The 17,638-nt window shown below is 46.2% G+C and overlaps 1 protein-coding gene across 3 annotated transcripts in view; it reads left to right on the top strand.

Moving 5' to 3' along the window:
• Positions 1–17,638, top strand: part of PFKP (phosphofructokinase, platelet) — a 238,214-nt gene that overhangs the window by 18,675 nt on the left and 201,901 nt on the right. Inside the window, exons 2-5 of one of the 3 annotated variants that reach the window (XM_049705463.1) lie at positions 664–770; positions 12,571–12,648; positions 15,501–15,690; positions 16,944–17,109. In XM_049705463.1, the coding sequence (XP_049561420.1) occupies positions 12,583–12,648; positions 15,501–15,690; positions 16,944–17,109 (422 nt within the window). In that variant the 5' untranslated portion in view covers positions 664–770; positions 12,571–12,582. The remainder of the gene's footprint in view (positions 1–663; positions 771–12,570; positions 12,649–15,500; positions 15,691–16,943; positions 17,110–17,638) is intronic. The other 2 variants (XM_049705462.1, XM_049705461.1) reach the window with 2 other exon arrangements.

Below are 17,638 nucleotides of genomic sequence, written 5' to 3'. Positions count from 1 at the left end.
GTGTTTTTTACGTTCTTTTCCCTGTAATTGATTTCTAATCTCATAGTGTTGTGGTCAGAAAAGATGCTTGATATGATTTCAATTTTCTTAAATTTACTGAGTTTGATTTGTGACTTAAGATGTGATCTATCCTGGAGAATGTTCCATGCACACTTAAGAAGAAAGTGTAATCTGCTGTTTTTGGATGGAAATATAAATATTTATATTATAAATATAAATATTTATATTATAAATATAAATATTTATAAATATTTAAATATTTATAAATATCAGTTAAGTCTATCTGGTCTATTGTGTCATTTAAAGCTTCTATTTCCTTTTTTATTTTCATATTGGATGATCTGTCCATTGGTGTAAGTGAGGTGTTAAAGTCCCCCACTATTACTGTGTTACTGTCAGTTTCCTCTTTTATAGCTGTTAGCAGTTGCCTTATGTATTGGTGTGCTCCTATGTTGGGTGCATATATATTTATAATTGTTGTATCTTCTTCTTGGATTGATCCCTTGATCATTATGTAGTGTCCTTCCTTGTCTCTTGTAATATTCTTTATTTTAAAGTCTATTTTATCTGATATGAGTATTGCTACTCCAGCTTTCTTTTGATTTCCATTTGCATGGAATATCTTTTTCTATCCCCTCACTTTCAGTCTCTATGTGTCCCTAGGTCTGAAGTGCATCTCCTGTAGACAGCATATATATGGATCTTGTTTTTGTATCCATTCAGCAAGGCTGTGTCTTTTGGTTGGAGCAATTAATCCATTCACGTTTAAGGTAATTATTGATATGTATGTCCCTATGACTATTTTCTTAATTGTTTTGGGTTTGTTTTGTAGATCCTTTTCTTCTCTTGTGTTTCCCACTTAGAGAAGATCCTTTAGCATTTGTTGTAGAGCTGGTTTGGTGGTGCTGAATTCTCTTCTGGCTTGTAGAGTTTCTGCTGCAAAATCAGCTGTTAACCTTATGGGAGTTCCCTTGTATGTTATGTCATTTTTCCCTTGCTGCTTACAATAATATTTCTTTGTCTTTAATTTTTGTCAATTTGATTACTAGGTGTCTCGGCATGTTTCTCCTTGGGTTTATCCTGTATGGGACTTGCCCTGCTTCTTGGACTTGGGTGGCTGTTTCCTTTCCCATGTTAGGGACGTTTTCGACTATAATCTCTTCAAATATTTTCTCATGTCCTTTCTCTCTCTCTTCTCCTTCTGGGACCCATATAATGCAAATGTTGTTACATTTAATGTTGTCCCAGAGGTCTCTTAGGTTTTCTTCATTTCTATTCATTCTTTTTCTTTATTCTTTTCCTTGGCAGTGAATTCTACCATTCTGTCTTCCAGGTCACTTATCCGTTCTTCTGCCTCAGTTATTCTGCTATTGATTCCTTCTAGTGTAGTTTTCAGTTATTGTATTGTTCACCTCTGTTTGTTTGTTCTTTAATTCTTCTAGGTCTTTGGTAAACATTTCTTGTATCTTCTCGATCTTTGCTTCCATTGTTCCCCCCCACCCCCCAAGGTCCTGGATCATCTTCACTATCATTATTCTGAATTCTTTTTCTGGAAGGTTGCCTATCTCCACTTCATTTAGTTGTTTTTCTGGGGTTTTATCTTGTTCCTTCTTCTGGTACATAGCCCTCTGTCTTTTCATCTTGTCTGTATTTCTGTGAATGTGGTTTTTGTTCCACAGGCTGCAGGATTGTAGTTCTTCTTGCTTCTGCTCTCTGTCCTCTGGTGGATGAGGCTATCTAAGAGGTTTGATGGGAGGGACTGGTGGTGGGTAGAGCTGACTGTTGCTCTGGTGGGCAGAGCTCAGTAAAACTTTAATCCACTTGACTGTTGATGGGTGGGGCTGGGTTCCGTCCCTGTTGGTTGTTTGGCCTGAGACAGTCCAACATTGGAGCCTACCTGGGCTCTTTGGTGGGGCTAATGCTGGGCTCTTTGGTGGGGCTAATGTCGGACTCTGGGAGGGCTCACACCAAGGATTACTTCCCAGAACTTCTGCTGCCAGTGTCCTTGTCCCCATGGTGAGCCACAAACTCCCCCTACCCCTGCCGCTCAAAGTCTGATTCTCTAGGAATTCCTCCTCCCGTTGCCGGACCCCCAGGTTGGGAAGCCTGACGCGGGGCTCAGAACCTTCCCTCCAGTGGGTGGACTTCTGTGGTATAAGTGTTCTCCAGTCTGTGAGTCACCCACCCAGCAGTTATGGGATTTGATTTTACTGTGATTGCGCCACTCCTACTGTCTAATTGTGGCTTCTCCTTTGTCTTTGGATCTGGGGTATCTTTTTTGGTGAGTTCCAGTGTCTTTCTGTCGATGATTGTCCAGCAGCTAGTTGTGATTCTGGTGTTCTCGCAAGAGGGAGTCAGAGCACGTCCTTCTCCGCCATCTTGGTTCCTCCTCCCGGTTTGCTTTTTAAAACTGTGTTTCTGTGGGCTTGGGGTTTGTATTCACCTGATTTGGACAATGTTGAAACAGTGGGTCTTATCAAAGCCTTTATAGAGCTATAGTTTTGTTGTTTTCTATTGGGATATGTTTAGGGTCAAACTGCCCTCATGCCCGTCTGTCCTGGGCCTTGCCTGGCAGCCATGGCCCCACCATTAACATGGAGGGAGCACGTTAGCCACCGTGATGAACTCGCGTACCTTGCTTCTTCCCCTTCCTCTGACCTTGAAGCTGATTCTTTTCCTGCTGCTACTGGAGAGTGTGCCTGGCATACAGTTTCCTCTGCCTTTTTGTTTTATTTTACTTTGGGGAGGGGTTGCTCTGCCCTAGAAATTGAAAGAAGGCACCCCAGGCTGGCCTGGTGAGTGAACGTGCTTTAAACATCTGAGGGTGGAGCACCCTTAGATCAGGCTTTTCTGTTCCGAGTAACAAAATGCTTTCAGACTTGCAGTAGACGAATGTCCTTAGGCTTCCGGTTTGCAGCCTGTTCCCCAGGAAACCTTTGATCACCTAGCCCACTGCCCTTCTTGTTGCCTCCCTGGAGGGGATGCAGTTCCATCCCTACAGTGACTCATTTGATCTTCAAGACCAACTTGCAGGTCCAGGAGGGAAGGGAAGGAAGTCGGTTTAGTTACGTCATTGAGGAAGCGGACTGGTTGTGGGTGGTTCAGTTTCTCTGTGTCAGTCCTCGGTGCTGGCAGGGCTGAGATGGGAGCTCACACCCCCATCAAACCAGTGATGGGGGCATGTCTCACCCCCAGACATTGGTGCCTTGGAGACAGTCTTTGATCGTCCTGTTATTAGGGGGCTGGTGGTGCCACTGGCATCTCGTGGGCCAGGGATGCTGCTCAACATGCCACATCGCGTGGGATGCATCAGTGATGCCCTGCCTTAAACCAAGGGCCACATCTGTGTTTGGCATGAAAGTTGGTGGGAGGAGTCGGGGGGTGGGGCACCTGTGGGTACTGCAACCAATGTAGTGCCTGGTCAACTTTACATCATCTTTCTCAGATCAAAGGGTTTTGTTGTTTTTGTTTTGTTTTGGTTTTAGTTTTTTATTGGCACTGTGTCCTGCGGCTGTGTCTGTATTCTGGGGACATTGTGGTATATTTTGACTTATACCTACCAGACTTTGTACATTTCAAAATGAAGGAATTGAAGGGGGATGTATCAGGTGGGACTGAGCCTACCAACACTTGGACTCCCTTTTAAGAACATTTGGGCTCACTTTGGAGAAATCTCGACACAGAGAAGCCAGACTTATTCCCACGTTGCCAACCAGAAAGGGCTCCTGGGCCCACTTTACTCCTGGGTAACGGGGATCTTATTCCTGATGTCCTGGGGCTGCACTCTTCACGTCCTCTCAGGATGAGGGTGAGTGGGGGTGAGGGGACGGTCGGCCGGTGGGAGCCCCGCTTCCTGCCCACCCTCAGGTGGGCCGTAAGGCATCCTGAGTCTGAACAGATACACCCCCTTTAAGGGAGCAGGGAATTCTGTGGTTCCTCCGTCAGGAAGATGCCAAAGAGAACCCTTGTGTGGAGCAGCATCGGAGTGAGTCTGATTCTCATGATAACCGCTTTACGGGCATCTCACAGCATCCAACTGAGCACAGCCTTTGTGGGTCGGCCCTAGGAATGGTCAGAACTTTGAGGTTCATATGTTCTGGAGGGAAATAGAAACAGCCTAGAGGTGGACACAGTTGAACCGAAATCGCCTGTTAGGAGGTGATGCCGTGCTTCTCATGACACCCCCTCCCCACCCCAAAAAGAGTGATTCTAGTGGACAGGGCCTGTTGTTTACGTCCCCATGGAAGGGGGTCCTCAGTGTCAGCCTTGCCTCAGGGATCACTCAACCCAGGGCCTGGGCATTGACAGTATCAACATTATCTCCCTAAATCCAATAATCCCTTCACTACAGGTGTAACGACTCTGCATCTGTAATTCTGGAATCCAAAAATCTCTAAAACCTGCCAGTTTTTCCCGAACTCATTTGGGCAGCAATCCTTGGTGGAGCTGCATGTAACCCGGACTCGCCCTCTAGTGTGACTGTCCCCGGGGCGGTGGAGGGGGCAGGAGGGGAATGGGGAGGCTTGTTCACGCTGCTGACAGTGCTAGGTGACACGTAATGTCCATACTGCTTCTTAAAATCCCAGCCTTCAAAATTCTGGCACACTTCCCGCCCCTAGGGTTTGGGGAAGCGATTGTGGACCCACATATGTAGCCAATGGCTGGGAATCAACACGTTAACCTGGCCCTGCTTCCTCGTCTGTCTGGTGAAAATCATATTTACCCTTCCTGCACTTGGAAAAAATCTGTGCACAAACCGGGCAAGGGGGCCATGATGCTACAGGTGCCTTCGACTCCTCTGGTTGTTGCCAGGCACAGAACTAGGGGCTCAGGTGAATCACTTCCCTGTGGACCGTCTCAGGACTGTGGACGTCCACATGTCTGCAGTCTGGGTCACATCCCGTCAGGCATGGCTTCCTTCCTGGCCGCAGCAGTGTTGGCACCTGCAGCTGGAGGATCTGGGGGGTTGCAGGTGCTGGGCTGTGCATCCTGGTTAGAGCCTCTGCCCACCGGAAGCCAGGACCACCCCCAAGCCCACAGCAGTGACAGCCGGAAATGTCTCCAGATGTCAGCAGATGTCCTCTAGCTGGGGACCACCATCCTATACCCACTGGGGTTCAAATTTAGAAGACGTTTGGTTTTGTGTGTTTTTTTAAAGAATCATTTGGTAATTTATCCAACACATTTGTCCATGCCTAGTCTAGTTTCTAAGTTCAGCTAGAGCTTTCCAGGTTACCAACATCAAACCAGTTAAACAGGTCAGCATCAATTATTTAAGTGGAGGTTTTTTGGCTTTTTCTTGAGTAGAAAGCATGTGGGAAGCATATTGATCGGGAAACACTGGTATTTCTGCTAAAGGTCTGGCACGGGATTTGTTCTGTCTGGCTGCCACTGGGCCTGCTGTAAATCTGGAACAAGTCTACGTGTGATACATGCCAGCCCTTGGGCGCCATTCCGGGGAGGGTTGGGGTGGGGTGTGGATTAACCCGTTCTTTCCACCTACCAAGCCACTTGTAGATTTATTTGTTTTTTCCTTTTAAGATAGGGGTTTTCCTTAGATACAGGTGCCTTAAGCTTCTTGGAGACAGTGAGGGCGAGTACATTACATACCTTTTGCAGAAGACTGTGCTCAGGGTGGACTGTCCCAGGTTTAGGTGGATGAGAATCAGGGTGGGGAGAGTCCTTAAGTTACCTGCTCTGATCTCGGCTACAGAAATAGTCTAGATGTGTTTCATTTAATATGCAGGGTCAACATCCTATTACGTGCAGATTTTCCTGCAGATTAAAAGAAGTCATTATTCTTATTATAGCTCTTTATCTATGACTAACTTAAAAGTCTTTCCTCTTTAAAAGAACTCGTAACGGCTTGGCCCTCCTCAAGCCCAGCATTTGTGAATATCAGGCCCACCCATCGTCACCCATTGAAGAAAGGTTAGGAGTAGAGCATCACTTTCAGCAGCTAATCTTCTTATTACAAACAACACATTCTAAATGGGTGAGGTGAGTCAGGACTTCCTACTGTAAAAGAACAGGGACATCAGAACAAGATTAGGAGCTAACGTTCTGGTCTCCTCGGCCATCACAGGAGGTCCAGTGAGCGGCTTTCTCACTGGAGCCCTGGGTCCCTCTCGGACCAGCCTGGAATCTGAGCTGCACTTGGTCAGGGCCCTGAGCATCCCGGCCTGGCATCCTATGATGATGAGCAAGCTTTAGTTGTCAGTTAATAGACTGGTACCCTGTCTCCCTTCCTTGCCTCTGTTTGCCACAAAGGCACATTATTTTTCTTCTTGTATATGGTGAACTGCCCGCTTTCACAATTTTTCAAGTGAGAAATGTCACATTGTGACCAAAGGACAACAAAAACTCACTTTCCCAGCGAGGGCAGCATGGGCAGTCCTGCCCAGAAGCTGAGGTTCCGCTCTTTTTTTTTTTAATTTTATTTAATTTTATTTATTTTTTATACAGCAGGTTCTTATTAGTTATCTATTTTATACATATTAGTGTATATATCTCAATCCCAATCTCCCAGTTCATCCCACCACCATCTCTGCTCTTCTGTCGGAACCCTGGGCTCGTCCCTGCAGGGGATTCGAGCAGGAGGGAGGGAGGGAGGGAGATGCAGGTGGCTTTGCTGGGTGTCCTGTGATCCTGGGATGTGTGGGCAGGACAGATGGTAAAGCCACCCACCCGCACAGAGAGCAGGTTAGAAGGTCAACTTTGGGGACGTGTCTGGCTTTGTCACCCCTTAGCTCTCGCCTGCGGTCACCACCCTCACCTGTGCCCCAGTACTTCCGTGAAGGCCAAGAGAAGTGACCAGAATCCAGTTGTCTCATTTCCTTGAGGTTTTACACGTACCATTTCTGCATTTTAACTTGTTTAAAGACAGAACTCCTTAACCACTAACCGCCTGTCTAAAAATTGTAACAGCGATGCCGGAAGGTATAGGTAGAAGCTTCCTGTGCAGCTGGGAGAGAGGCGGGGCCGCCGGGCCCTTTGGCTGACGTGCCCCTTGCTGGATTGGTTGAGTTCTTTAAATTAATTCACAAAAGGTGGATGACCTGGGGAATGCAGGGTGAGACCTACCTTCTTGGTGGCAGGCTGGCTTATGCACGCCTGGAAGAGTGAACTCTTACGGCCCTGAGCACCTTTTTTTTTTTATAGATACTCTCTACTTGATACCTTCCTTTCTTCTTTTTCTTTTTTTTCTTTTTTTAAAAAATTAATTAATTTATTTATTTTTGGCTGTGTTGGGTCTTCCTTTCTGTGCAAGGGCTTTCTCTAGTTGTGGCAAGCGGGGGCCACTCTTCATCGCGGTGCGCGGGCCTCTCACTGTCGTGGCCTCTCCTGCTGCGGAGCACAGGCTCCAGACGAGCAGGCTCAGTAGTTGTGGCTCACGGGCCCAGTTGCTCCGCGGCATGTGGGATCCTCCAGACCAGGGCCCGAACTCGTGTCCCCTGCATTAGCAGGCAGACTCTCAACCACTGCGCCACCAGGGAAGCCCCCTGAGCACCCTTTTTAACTGCATGCCTGCCCCCTGCCAGGTCCAGCTGAATCCTTCCCATGTGATCTGGCTTGATCCTCACACCGTCAACATCTGCCTTGGGCTTAGACCACCTAGTTCTAGGAACCATTTTAGTGCCCAAGTTGCAGAAAAGATCACCTCCCTCCCTGTCTCTGCCCTGCCAGCTGATACCACTAATTAAGTACATAATTCACTGTGAGAGAAGAGGGCTGGCTTATGCGACTGGCTTTGTCCTGCTGTGACTTTTGGTTTATAACATACCAGGAACTGTGTATTATGAGCTTTGGCTTGAAGAAATCTAATAGCACCAGAGGGCTCAATAAATCATTGGGTTTCCAAAAGCACAAAGTTCAGGGCTGTACCATGACTCGTAGTGTTGTAACCCATTCAGAAGTTTGGAGTTGACCACATCTCACCAAGGACAAACCCAAAGGCATTTTCCCCAAAGCTGTGAAATCAGCACGCAGGAGTGACCTGGTTCCCTGGACCAGGGCGTCTGTGCATTTAGAACCTAGTGGGGGCCGAGCAGGCTCTGGGTGAGGGAGGAAGTGTGTGATCTGAGGTTCTGTGCATGAGTCTCCTATGCGCTGAATAAACTCATGATTCCCAAACCTTGAAAACCATCAGCATGGAGAGCCGTCACCGCCTGTCTCTCCTGCACCCACACCTGGCTCGGCACAGTGCACTTACTAACCCTTGAGCAGGTCAGAGCCAACCCCTCTATGTGCTGGCTCTTAAATCCTATAAGCGAAAAGTTTATTAAGGAATTAACTTGGAAAACCTTCATTCTGTAGGAAACAAACACAGGTATTTAGTTGGAACCCCTGGAGAAGTCTCTGAATGTCAGTGATAACACACTTCCAAAGTGTTTTCTAGATACTGTTATCTTTTTAGCGATTGTTTCCTCTGGTCCTTGGAATGCTTGACATTCAGACAGAGTTGCTGACTGAAGAATCCAGGATTTGGGAAAAGCATCACTAAGTTGAGAAGACATGGGGACCCATCCGACAGTTTTCTGAAACAAAAAGCCAAGACTGAACGGAGCAGAAGCATCTTACCTGGCTTCAGTGCAAGAACTGGCCTTAAAGCTTCTGTATTTAATTCAACTAATTCAGTGGGCTATAAGTAGAAAGCACTAGAGGTGGGCTATTAGACTTCGTCTCTTTGAAAGTAATCAGAAAAATGAAGGCAAAGTTGCCATCAGGCAGAGTTAAAATACCAGTAATTTTCTTTCACCTTCACCTTTGTCTTCAATTGGTATATACTGCAAATATCTTTTTTAAGTTTTATTAAAGTATAATCAATATACAAGGGACTGTACATAGTAAATATGTACGGTTTGAGTCTGGACAAATGCAAACACTAGTGATACCGTAATTATATATAGATATATACCTCCCAGAAAAAATGAAAATAAGATAAATTAAAATTTTTTTAAAGCCAACTTTGTTATAGCATAAAACTGTAATTTTTCTCTCAGAATGAGATAAATTAAAAATAAATTTTTTTAAAAAGCCAACTTTGCCATAGCGCAAGATCGTAATTTCCCTCTGGGTCTTTAATTTTAAACAGTTCACCTGCGATTTCTTATAAGCCAAAGCCACCCTCAGGTGGTCTAACTCTTACCCTATTTAGAACAGATTTAACAAATGCCTATAAATACCCCTACATGTGGCAGCGTCTCCTACATAATCCTTTGAGAGACTGTGCCTGTTTTGCTCAAAACAATCCCAGACAAGAAGTCAAGATGTTTTCAGAGCCTCTGGCATGTTCTTAGACAGATCAGCGCTGGATTTGATACAACCAGCCGAGGGTCTCCTGGGGTCACCTTATGAACCAGGACCAACGAGACAATGTTACTTTTGGTCCAAAGCTAAGCGTGGCTGCCAGTGTCTTACGGTTTGCCTTTCTTGTGTGAATCGTAGAACTGGCTCGGAAGGCGGATCCTAAAACAGAATTTGGGAAAGTATTTTGGGCTCTGGCTGTGTCACAGTGAGTGTTCAACCTTCTAAGGAGACTTGCAAAACCTCCTCTGAATTTGTAAATCATGGTACATTTGTGTAAAACTAGTCTCCCTCACTTAGTAACATCTTCTGTGTTAGCAAAAGACAACTTAAAACTGTAGTGGGTAGTTGTTATTCAGATGTTCCATGGGCCTAACAACTTCACAAACTACAGTGAGTGTGTCATTTCCTATGACCCAGCCCATGGGCACAATAGAGAGCTGCTTTGAGTGCAACACTCGCAAAATCATCCACTTTCTTAGTCACTTTCTTTATTGTATGTATTTAGGCTACACAAAATAAGCAGATTCTTTCTGGAGAACGTTTTACTTCTCAGAATAAGCGTTCTGGTCTGGAGAACGGTTTGCCATGTTCTCACTGTAGGAGCAAAGGGATTTGCAGATGTTTTTTATTAGATCCGTATTTAAATTCTCAGAAATAATCAAGGGAAAGGAAATGTTTCCATTCCCCATAGGGCAGATATTAAGCAGCTAACCGTCCAGGTGCTCGGCTAAGGAGCAGGTGCTGCAGGAATCATCTAAAAGTTGCTGCTGTCACCTGCACAGCTGACACGGCCCCACGGCAGTCCCTGACCCTGTAGCTATGTCCACGTCATCCTTGTAAGCATCCTTGTAGGAGACTAGGGGACTGGTTCCCTAATCTCTTTATTTACCTAGGGCTGAGTGTGCAGAAATCTCCCCGGTGGCTATCAGTGTGAAGGCATTAGAAGATTTTCACTATCTGTTTTGTCAAGGCCTTCGGGTCAGCCCAGTTCCCCATCCTGCTCTGCCAGAGTCGGTCTGGTTTTGTGCCAGCTGTTCGGACTGAATTACCGTCAAGTTTCGTCTCATTCTCAGAAGCACTTGGGTTTGGATGATTAAACATCACCCCTCCCTGCAGGGTGCATGTCAGCACAGCAGCCGAAGGTCTGAAACTTGGCCCCAGGCCCCGGGGCTGCTCGCCTTCTCCTTCCCTGCCTCCCAGGCATCTTGGAAACGAACGTCCACTGACTGTGGTTTGTTCAGTTGCCCTGTGCACACAGGGTGAGCGTCATTCCCACCAGAGGCCTGGGAGTCTGGAGGAGGGAGAGGTCGTTGAAAGGGCAGCCCTAAGGCCACATTCTCCCTCTCTCTCCCGGCTATCCTCTGCCAGTATCTCTGATCCGAGTCACCTGTCACCTACTGTCGGTTATCTGTCCGCCACTGTCTAGCTGCCTATCATCTGTCTGTCTACCTATTTTTAATATTCTGTGGAAAGAAGCTCCCTGGGGGCCACTTAGAAGAGGAGAGGACCTTGTTTTGCTTCCACTCCTGGAGCGGCAGGGTGGTCTGCGGGCCAGCCTATCCCAGGTGGCTTACATGTCGGGATGCAACTTAAACAGCACCTCTGATAAGTGCTCTCTCTCTGGGGGATGGGGGTGCTGGATCACATCACACTCACGCTTGTCACCCTTGCCCTCCATGGTAACAGCCATACCAGGCTCAGTACTTTAAATGGAACAGGCTAAAAATGTACACCGTCTATGGTTTCCAGAAAGAAGGGAGATGGGGACAGAAAGATAAAAGCGATCTTAGAGTTGGACCGAGGTGTGTCTGGAGGAAGTTCCACTGCTTCTCCGTGAAGGCCAGGCTGTGGGAGTCCCTGTCCCAGCCCATCCTGAGGCCGAGGGAGCATCTGTCACGTGTGTAGCACTAGACTGTACACACACACATGGGTATAGATGTATTTCTATACAATATTGACATTATATGTACTGTATTATAATTAATATAATGTGTGTAATATAATTATACTGTATATAATGAATGATATTTATTATATATAATGTATCAATATATAAATACACATGTGCATGTGTGTATAGTCTTGTGTTAATATGTGACAGCTAGGAAAGGGAACGAGCATGGAATCAAATAGAAAAGGGAGAAGCTGAGAGCAGGTTCATTTACAAAAGTTTATGATATATAATATGTGTATATTATATATGAAATATATAAATAATGTCTATAATCTAGTGTTAGGTTTTATAACATAGTGTTATACATAAGAATTATAATGTCATATATCATATATAATATGTATTATATTTTGTTGGAAATTTTACACCTATAAATATGCAAATTGATCACCCATAAAGGTGGCTGCACTGTTGATTAATTTTTGCTCCATACTCCATGGGCTGTTTCATTTTTAAAAATCTATGTTCCTTTTTTCCTTCCCTCTTGACTTTCGCTAGGCAGGAGATAGGAATCCACAACAATAATCTATTATGATAAACTTTTCTAAATGGCTAATGCCTATTCCTTTTCAGGGGTAAATGCCCTGGAAGGTGAGTCACATAGATAGAGATGCAAATGAACATTTCTGTCATTCCTTTTTTTTTTTTTAAAAAAAAAAAAAAGTATTTATTTGGCCGTGCCAAGTCTTAGCTGTGGTGCAGGATCCTTCTTGATCTTGGACAATCTGTGAGGAGAATGAGATGCATTTAGAGTTGAAATGTAATTGTCTTTGGTCAAATGTGCATCGTTGTCCAGATTTACTCAGGGTCTCCCCTCAGTGTAGTAAACTGGCACTAGTTGGAAGGTAAGGCAGATGAGGATGGGGTGACATCCAGCTGTGCTTTTAGACCCTATTTCACGTGTGTGGAGAGTCGCGGATTACCCGGCAGATGCTTTCCTGTACGTGGTGCGATTGACACCACTGCTCTCCGTGAGTCTGTGTTGAGTCACCAACAGTGTTAGGGTAAATACGTCCCTTTTCAATCTCTCAGGAGCCAGTAGACACCAGGCAAACTCTCTGACTCCCTGTGCTACTCTGGAGGAGTCTGGGTGGAAATTCCCAGTGTTGGAGTTGAAACTGAAGAGGCTTTCCCACAATGTAGGGCTTGGCAGGAGCACTAGTGTTACGCTGTGTTCTCTCACCATAGGGCTCTTAGGAATTTGGATTCATTGTCATCGGAGTTTCCATTTGACGTAACTCATGGATCAGTTAATGTCTCAACACAGTTGAACCCAGTCTTAAAAAGATGTTCCTTCCCTCCCCCAGGGTTACCAGGGCATGGTGGATGGTGGCAGCAACATTGTGGAAGCCGACTGGGAAAGTGTCTCCAGCATCCTGCAAGTGGTACGTGCTGAGCTTCCATCCTGCTTCTCTCTCTGAGTAACTCTTCGGTTTGAAACCTCTTGTGCTTATGCTCCAGTAATACCTACAACAGATTAAAGTGCTGCCTGGCATCATTCTTATCTACTCGCATGGAAAGATAACATTCTTAATTTGCCATTTAATTAAATTTTTTAAGAAGCTCTACGTCATGCACACTAAGGAATTATCCTTGCAAGAAAAAGTTACATGGGATGGCTAGTGGCACTTGAAGGGGGAGATCTGGTATCTTTTTAGAGCAGATTAACGTTGAGGCAGTTTTGGTTTGTTGGTGCTGTGTGTTTAGTGGCAAATCTCCTTGCCTGTTGGGTTTTGGGAGTCATTTGGCATCAGTGTAACAAAGCATGGGAGAGATCCCGACTGGCAGCCTCCAGGGGCTGTGGATTTAGTGGGAACACAGCATCCCTGTTCTGCCCTGACCCAGACAGGGCTGATTTCCTTGGTGTGCACAAGGATGAAGTAATCACTTCAGGCGAAACAGTTGCTCACGTGGAACTTAAAGGAACCTCTTGCCTGAATATTTCATGCGTAATAAATTCCTGGAACAATGTAGCTTAGTGAAGACTCCAAGTCAGTTGAGAAATAAAGAGATTACATGGAAGGAATGGATTTCATGAAAAGCTCTTGCGATTTGATCTTTTGAAATGTATGTATTCATGTGTGACTCATGTTGAGTATTTTTTTAATTGAAAGAAAAGAGATCGGTCCCATTCCCTCTGAAGGTGCTAGTGCAACAGAAGAAGGGATGAAAAAATATGGTATATAGATGTAAACGGAATATTATTTGGCCGTAAAAGAGGAAGTCCAGCAATGTAGGACAACATTGAGGACATTATGTTACATGAAACAAGCCAGACACAGAGAGACAAACCCTGCATGATCTCACTGATACATGGATCTAAAAAAGGCAAACTCAAGAGAAACAGAGTAGAATGGTGGTTGCCAGGGACTGAGGGGGTTGCAGAAGTGCTGGTCAAAGGACACAAGCTTCCAGTTATAAGATGAATAAGTTCTGGATCTAATGTACAGCGTGGTGACTGTAGTTAACACTACCGTATTATATACTTTCAAGTTGCTAAGAGACTAATGTTCTCACCACACACACACACACACACAGGTAACCAGATGAGGTGATGGAGGTGTTAATTAGTTTGATCATGGTGATCATTTCACAATGTGCACCAATATTGAGTTATCATGTTCTATACCTTTAAAAATATAACCATGCTGTATTATATATTCGAAGGTTCTCGCCACAGAAAGGTAGCTATGTGGATTGATAGAGGTATTAACTAATCTTATGGTGGTCATCATTTCACAATATATACATGTATCAAATCATCACAGTGTGCACCTTAAACTTACAAATGTTGTATGTCAATTGCATCTCAGTAAAGCTGGGGGGGCGGGGGCGGATGCTAGTGGGGTGTGAGTTGAAATGCCGTCACAGACTCTTAAGTCTGCACTTGAGGCTTTTTGCTCTACTACTCCTGGGAAGAGGCTGAAGGAAAGTTGGACAACCATGGATACTTAGGTAGAGTAATATTTGCAAAAAGTCAGGACATTGTCATCTGAATTCCAGACAGGAAACCCACGTGTGAGGAGAGCATTTCCACTCTACTATGGTGATTGTGAAGAAAGATACGAAATACAAGTATGGTTGGGGTGTGTGTGTGTGTGTGAGAGTGTGTGAGAGAGTGAGAGAGAGAGAGAGAGAGGGAAGGAGGGAGGGAGAGAGAGAGAGAGGGAAGGAGGGAGGGAGAGAGAGAGAGAGAAAGAGAGACTGGTGTCCACTTCTTTGCAACCCACTCGGTCCTGGGTTTCATTCCTGGGGCCCTGTCCATGATATCTCCTCAATGTTTATGGGTTGCTGACTTCCCGTTGATAGAAATTATGTGACCCTCTAATCGCTCTTGGTCAAATCAAAGTCCGGAGGACTGGCTTATCTTTGCTCTGCACCCTGCACCTTCTACCCAGGCTTCCCGGTGCTGTGCCAGGTCTTGACGTCACCCCTGTCACACCCGTCATCATTAACCCAGGATCACTTCTGCTGATGGGCACCTTGCTTTATGAAGCAGGCGTGCACTTGGAAGGGCATGCACAAACTGAAGTTTTATCAGTGTGTGCAGGGTTTGTGTAAAGGCATCCTGAATTTTTCTATATACAACTAGGGATCCTTTGCTTTTGAAAAACAAAGTATGAAAAATCATGATTTCTCTCTCCCAGAAGTTTGGATAATCCAGCTAAGATTTAAGCTTGAAAAAGGGGTGTGGGCAGGGAGGGGTGGGGCAGATCTCATGCAAAAATAAATCCCTTTGGCTCACAGATTTCTACTTTGCTGGCACTTGTGGGGAGCCCTGACTAACAGAAGGGGAGTCTTATTACCTGGGGCCGCTGGACACAGTGCTTCTCTGGCTGTGGCTGTTGACCGGCCTTGGGCCCGTCTTAGGCTCAGAGAGTGTGCGGGGTCCAGCCCTCCCTGTGCTGGTGCAGCTTCCCCACGGGACAGCTGTTGTTACCTTGCAGACTCTTCAGCTCCACGCATTTAGCTGATGACTGCCGTTCATCCTTGTTTCCGTCCCCTACTCTGTTTCCCTTGGGAATGATGCAGTGTCTTTAGCCATTGAATTCTGGGGTAGAGCTAAAAATGGGAAAACTCTAAACTTTCACAGTTGATCGATTCAAAAAATGAAAAGGAAGGAAACCTATGCTTTGAAAGCCCTGTGGTTTTACATCAGCACTCGCATGCACCAATCTGTCCATCTTTCTGTCCAAATGGGAGGAAATAGATAAACACGGTTTTCTTTCTTTTCCAGGGAGGGACCATTATTGGCAGCGCCCGTTGCAAGGACTTCCGTTCTCGGGAAGGCCGCTTGAAGGCTGCTCATAACTTGCTTCAGCTGGGCATCACCAACCTGTGTGTGATCGGCGGGGACGGGAGTCTCACCGGGGCCAATATCTTCCGGAAGGAGTGGAGTGGGCTGCTGGAGGAGCTGGCCCGGGAGGGTGTGTCTCTGTCTCCACGCACATTACTCTCGTAGGGCTCTGTCTCCCCATCCCCTCAGAGAGCTTTGAGTTCATACATTCTGCCTGCTTAACTGTCCCAGAGGTATTTGCTGCTGGTGGCGATGCAGATCTTACAGTCGCCACCTCAGCACTTATATTCGTGCCTCAAATGATGACAGTAACGGTAATAAGAATAACATTCATTCCGCCATCCTACGTGCCAGGCATGGCTCCACTTTTGACATAGGCGGTTTTGTGCACTGCTCGTGACGACCATCTGAGAGGGTTTGTATCGATCCCCACTTTACAGAGGAGGGTCAGAGGCTCGAGGCGAAGCCAAACAGCCATGTGTGTGGCTCTGGCTCACACCTGTCCTCAGACGCCCATGGCTGCCCCCCCCAGCTCCCCTGGGGTCTTTCTATCAGTTGTTACAAGACTTAAATTTAGATGGTAACGACCTGCTGCTGAATGGTCCTTTATCATAGGAAGGGATTTTCAAGAAACCTATATATTCTGTGGTTTTTGTCTTTTAAACATGTTGTTACAAAATTCCACTTTAATATAAAATATGGCCAGTGGAAGCAAATTGAACTAATAGCAACCTTATAAAAAGTGTAAACTTGCGCTAAAGCGATGACCCCAAGTTCTGTGACATCTATTTGGGGAATGGAGAGGGGCTGTCAGACGCCAGCAGCAAAGGACCTAACGATGTCTCTGCACCGTGCTCTGGTGTAAGACAGGCGCCTGGGGTGGTAACTCAGGAGAGGGATAGCTGCCTCCCCCTTGACCTTGACCTTTCTGGTCCCATTTAAGCAGCTCTACCATCCCCGGTGGTCTTTCCTGAGAGCGCTAAGTAGATCTCTACCAACTAATTAGCCCCCATGGGCCTGTAAGGAGTCAATATACCAGTTGTACAATGTTCTTTCAGACTTAGATCTGGGGTGGTGACGTGTCTTATTCGGAGCCAGGCCGTTTTCCAAGGCCGTTGCCAGACAGAAGTCAAATTGTATCCACCGATTGCAGCGTGCGATCCTTCCTTCCTTTAATTTTTATGCCTGGGTCGGTGTTCTTGTCTGGGTGTCAAATGACTGCTCCTATCTTGTCCCCAGCTCCACCTTTGTGTGGCTTTTCTCTCCGTCAGTATGCAGGATCAGGTCGTGTACAGATCTGATGCAGTGGGTAGGAAACCCATGTCGAAGCGTGCATTCCCCCCTCCCCGTGTCATCCTGGGCATGCGGCTTGTCCCTCCACAGGCAAGATCAACACGGAGGAGGTGCAGAAGCACGGGTACCTCAACGTGGTGGGGATGGTGGGCTCCATCGACAACGACTTCTGCGGCACCGACATGACTATCGGCACGGACTCTGCCCTGCACCGCATCATCGAGGTGGTGGACGCCATCATGACGACTGCCCAGAGGTGGTGGCCATGGGGACCCGGTGGGTGGGCGGGCAGGCAGGCGGCCCTGGGCTTGAGACATGGGCTGCGGAGACCTCAGTGCCCACTCTGGAAGGTTCCACAAGCCTTGTCACTTGATATTAGAAACAATTTTGTATTGGTTTACTTTTTATTTTCAATTTTCAAAAGTCACTGCTTCCCAATTGTAAAAGAAAAAAGTGTTCATTGGAGAGAATTTAGAAAAAAGAAAAAGACAAAGCAGTACATAAAGTCCCACCCAAAGCTCTCCTGCAGGAATCACAGAAAGTAAAGCCCCGAGTTTGCACAGCTGTCATCAGAGCTGGGCGAGCATCCCACCTGTTCCGCTTCTCACCTGTGGGTTTCCCAGCATGTAGATGAGGCAGAGACCTTCTGTCCCCGTGCTGTGGACTCATGGCAGAACCTTTACCATAATGCCTTCTGTGGAGCCCTTGGGTTTCCGAAGCACTTTCACGAAAGCCACATGAGAGAGGAAATGGAACACGTGCCTCCATTTCGTGGATGAGGCACT

This window comes from Orcinus orca, chromosome 2 (genome assembly GCF_937001465.1).
Source record: "Orcinus orca chromosome 2, mOrcOrc1.1, whole genome shotgun sequence".
NCBI lineage: Eukaryota > Metazoa > Chordata > Mammalia > Artiodactyla > Delphinidae > Orcinus > Orcinus orca.
The sequence above is the reverse complement of the archived record's forward strand: the minus strand, read 5'-3'. Positions and strand labels throughout refer to the sequence as shown.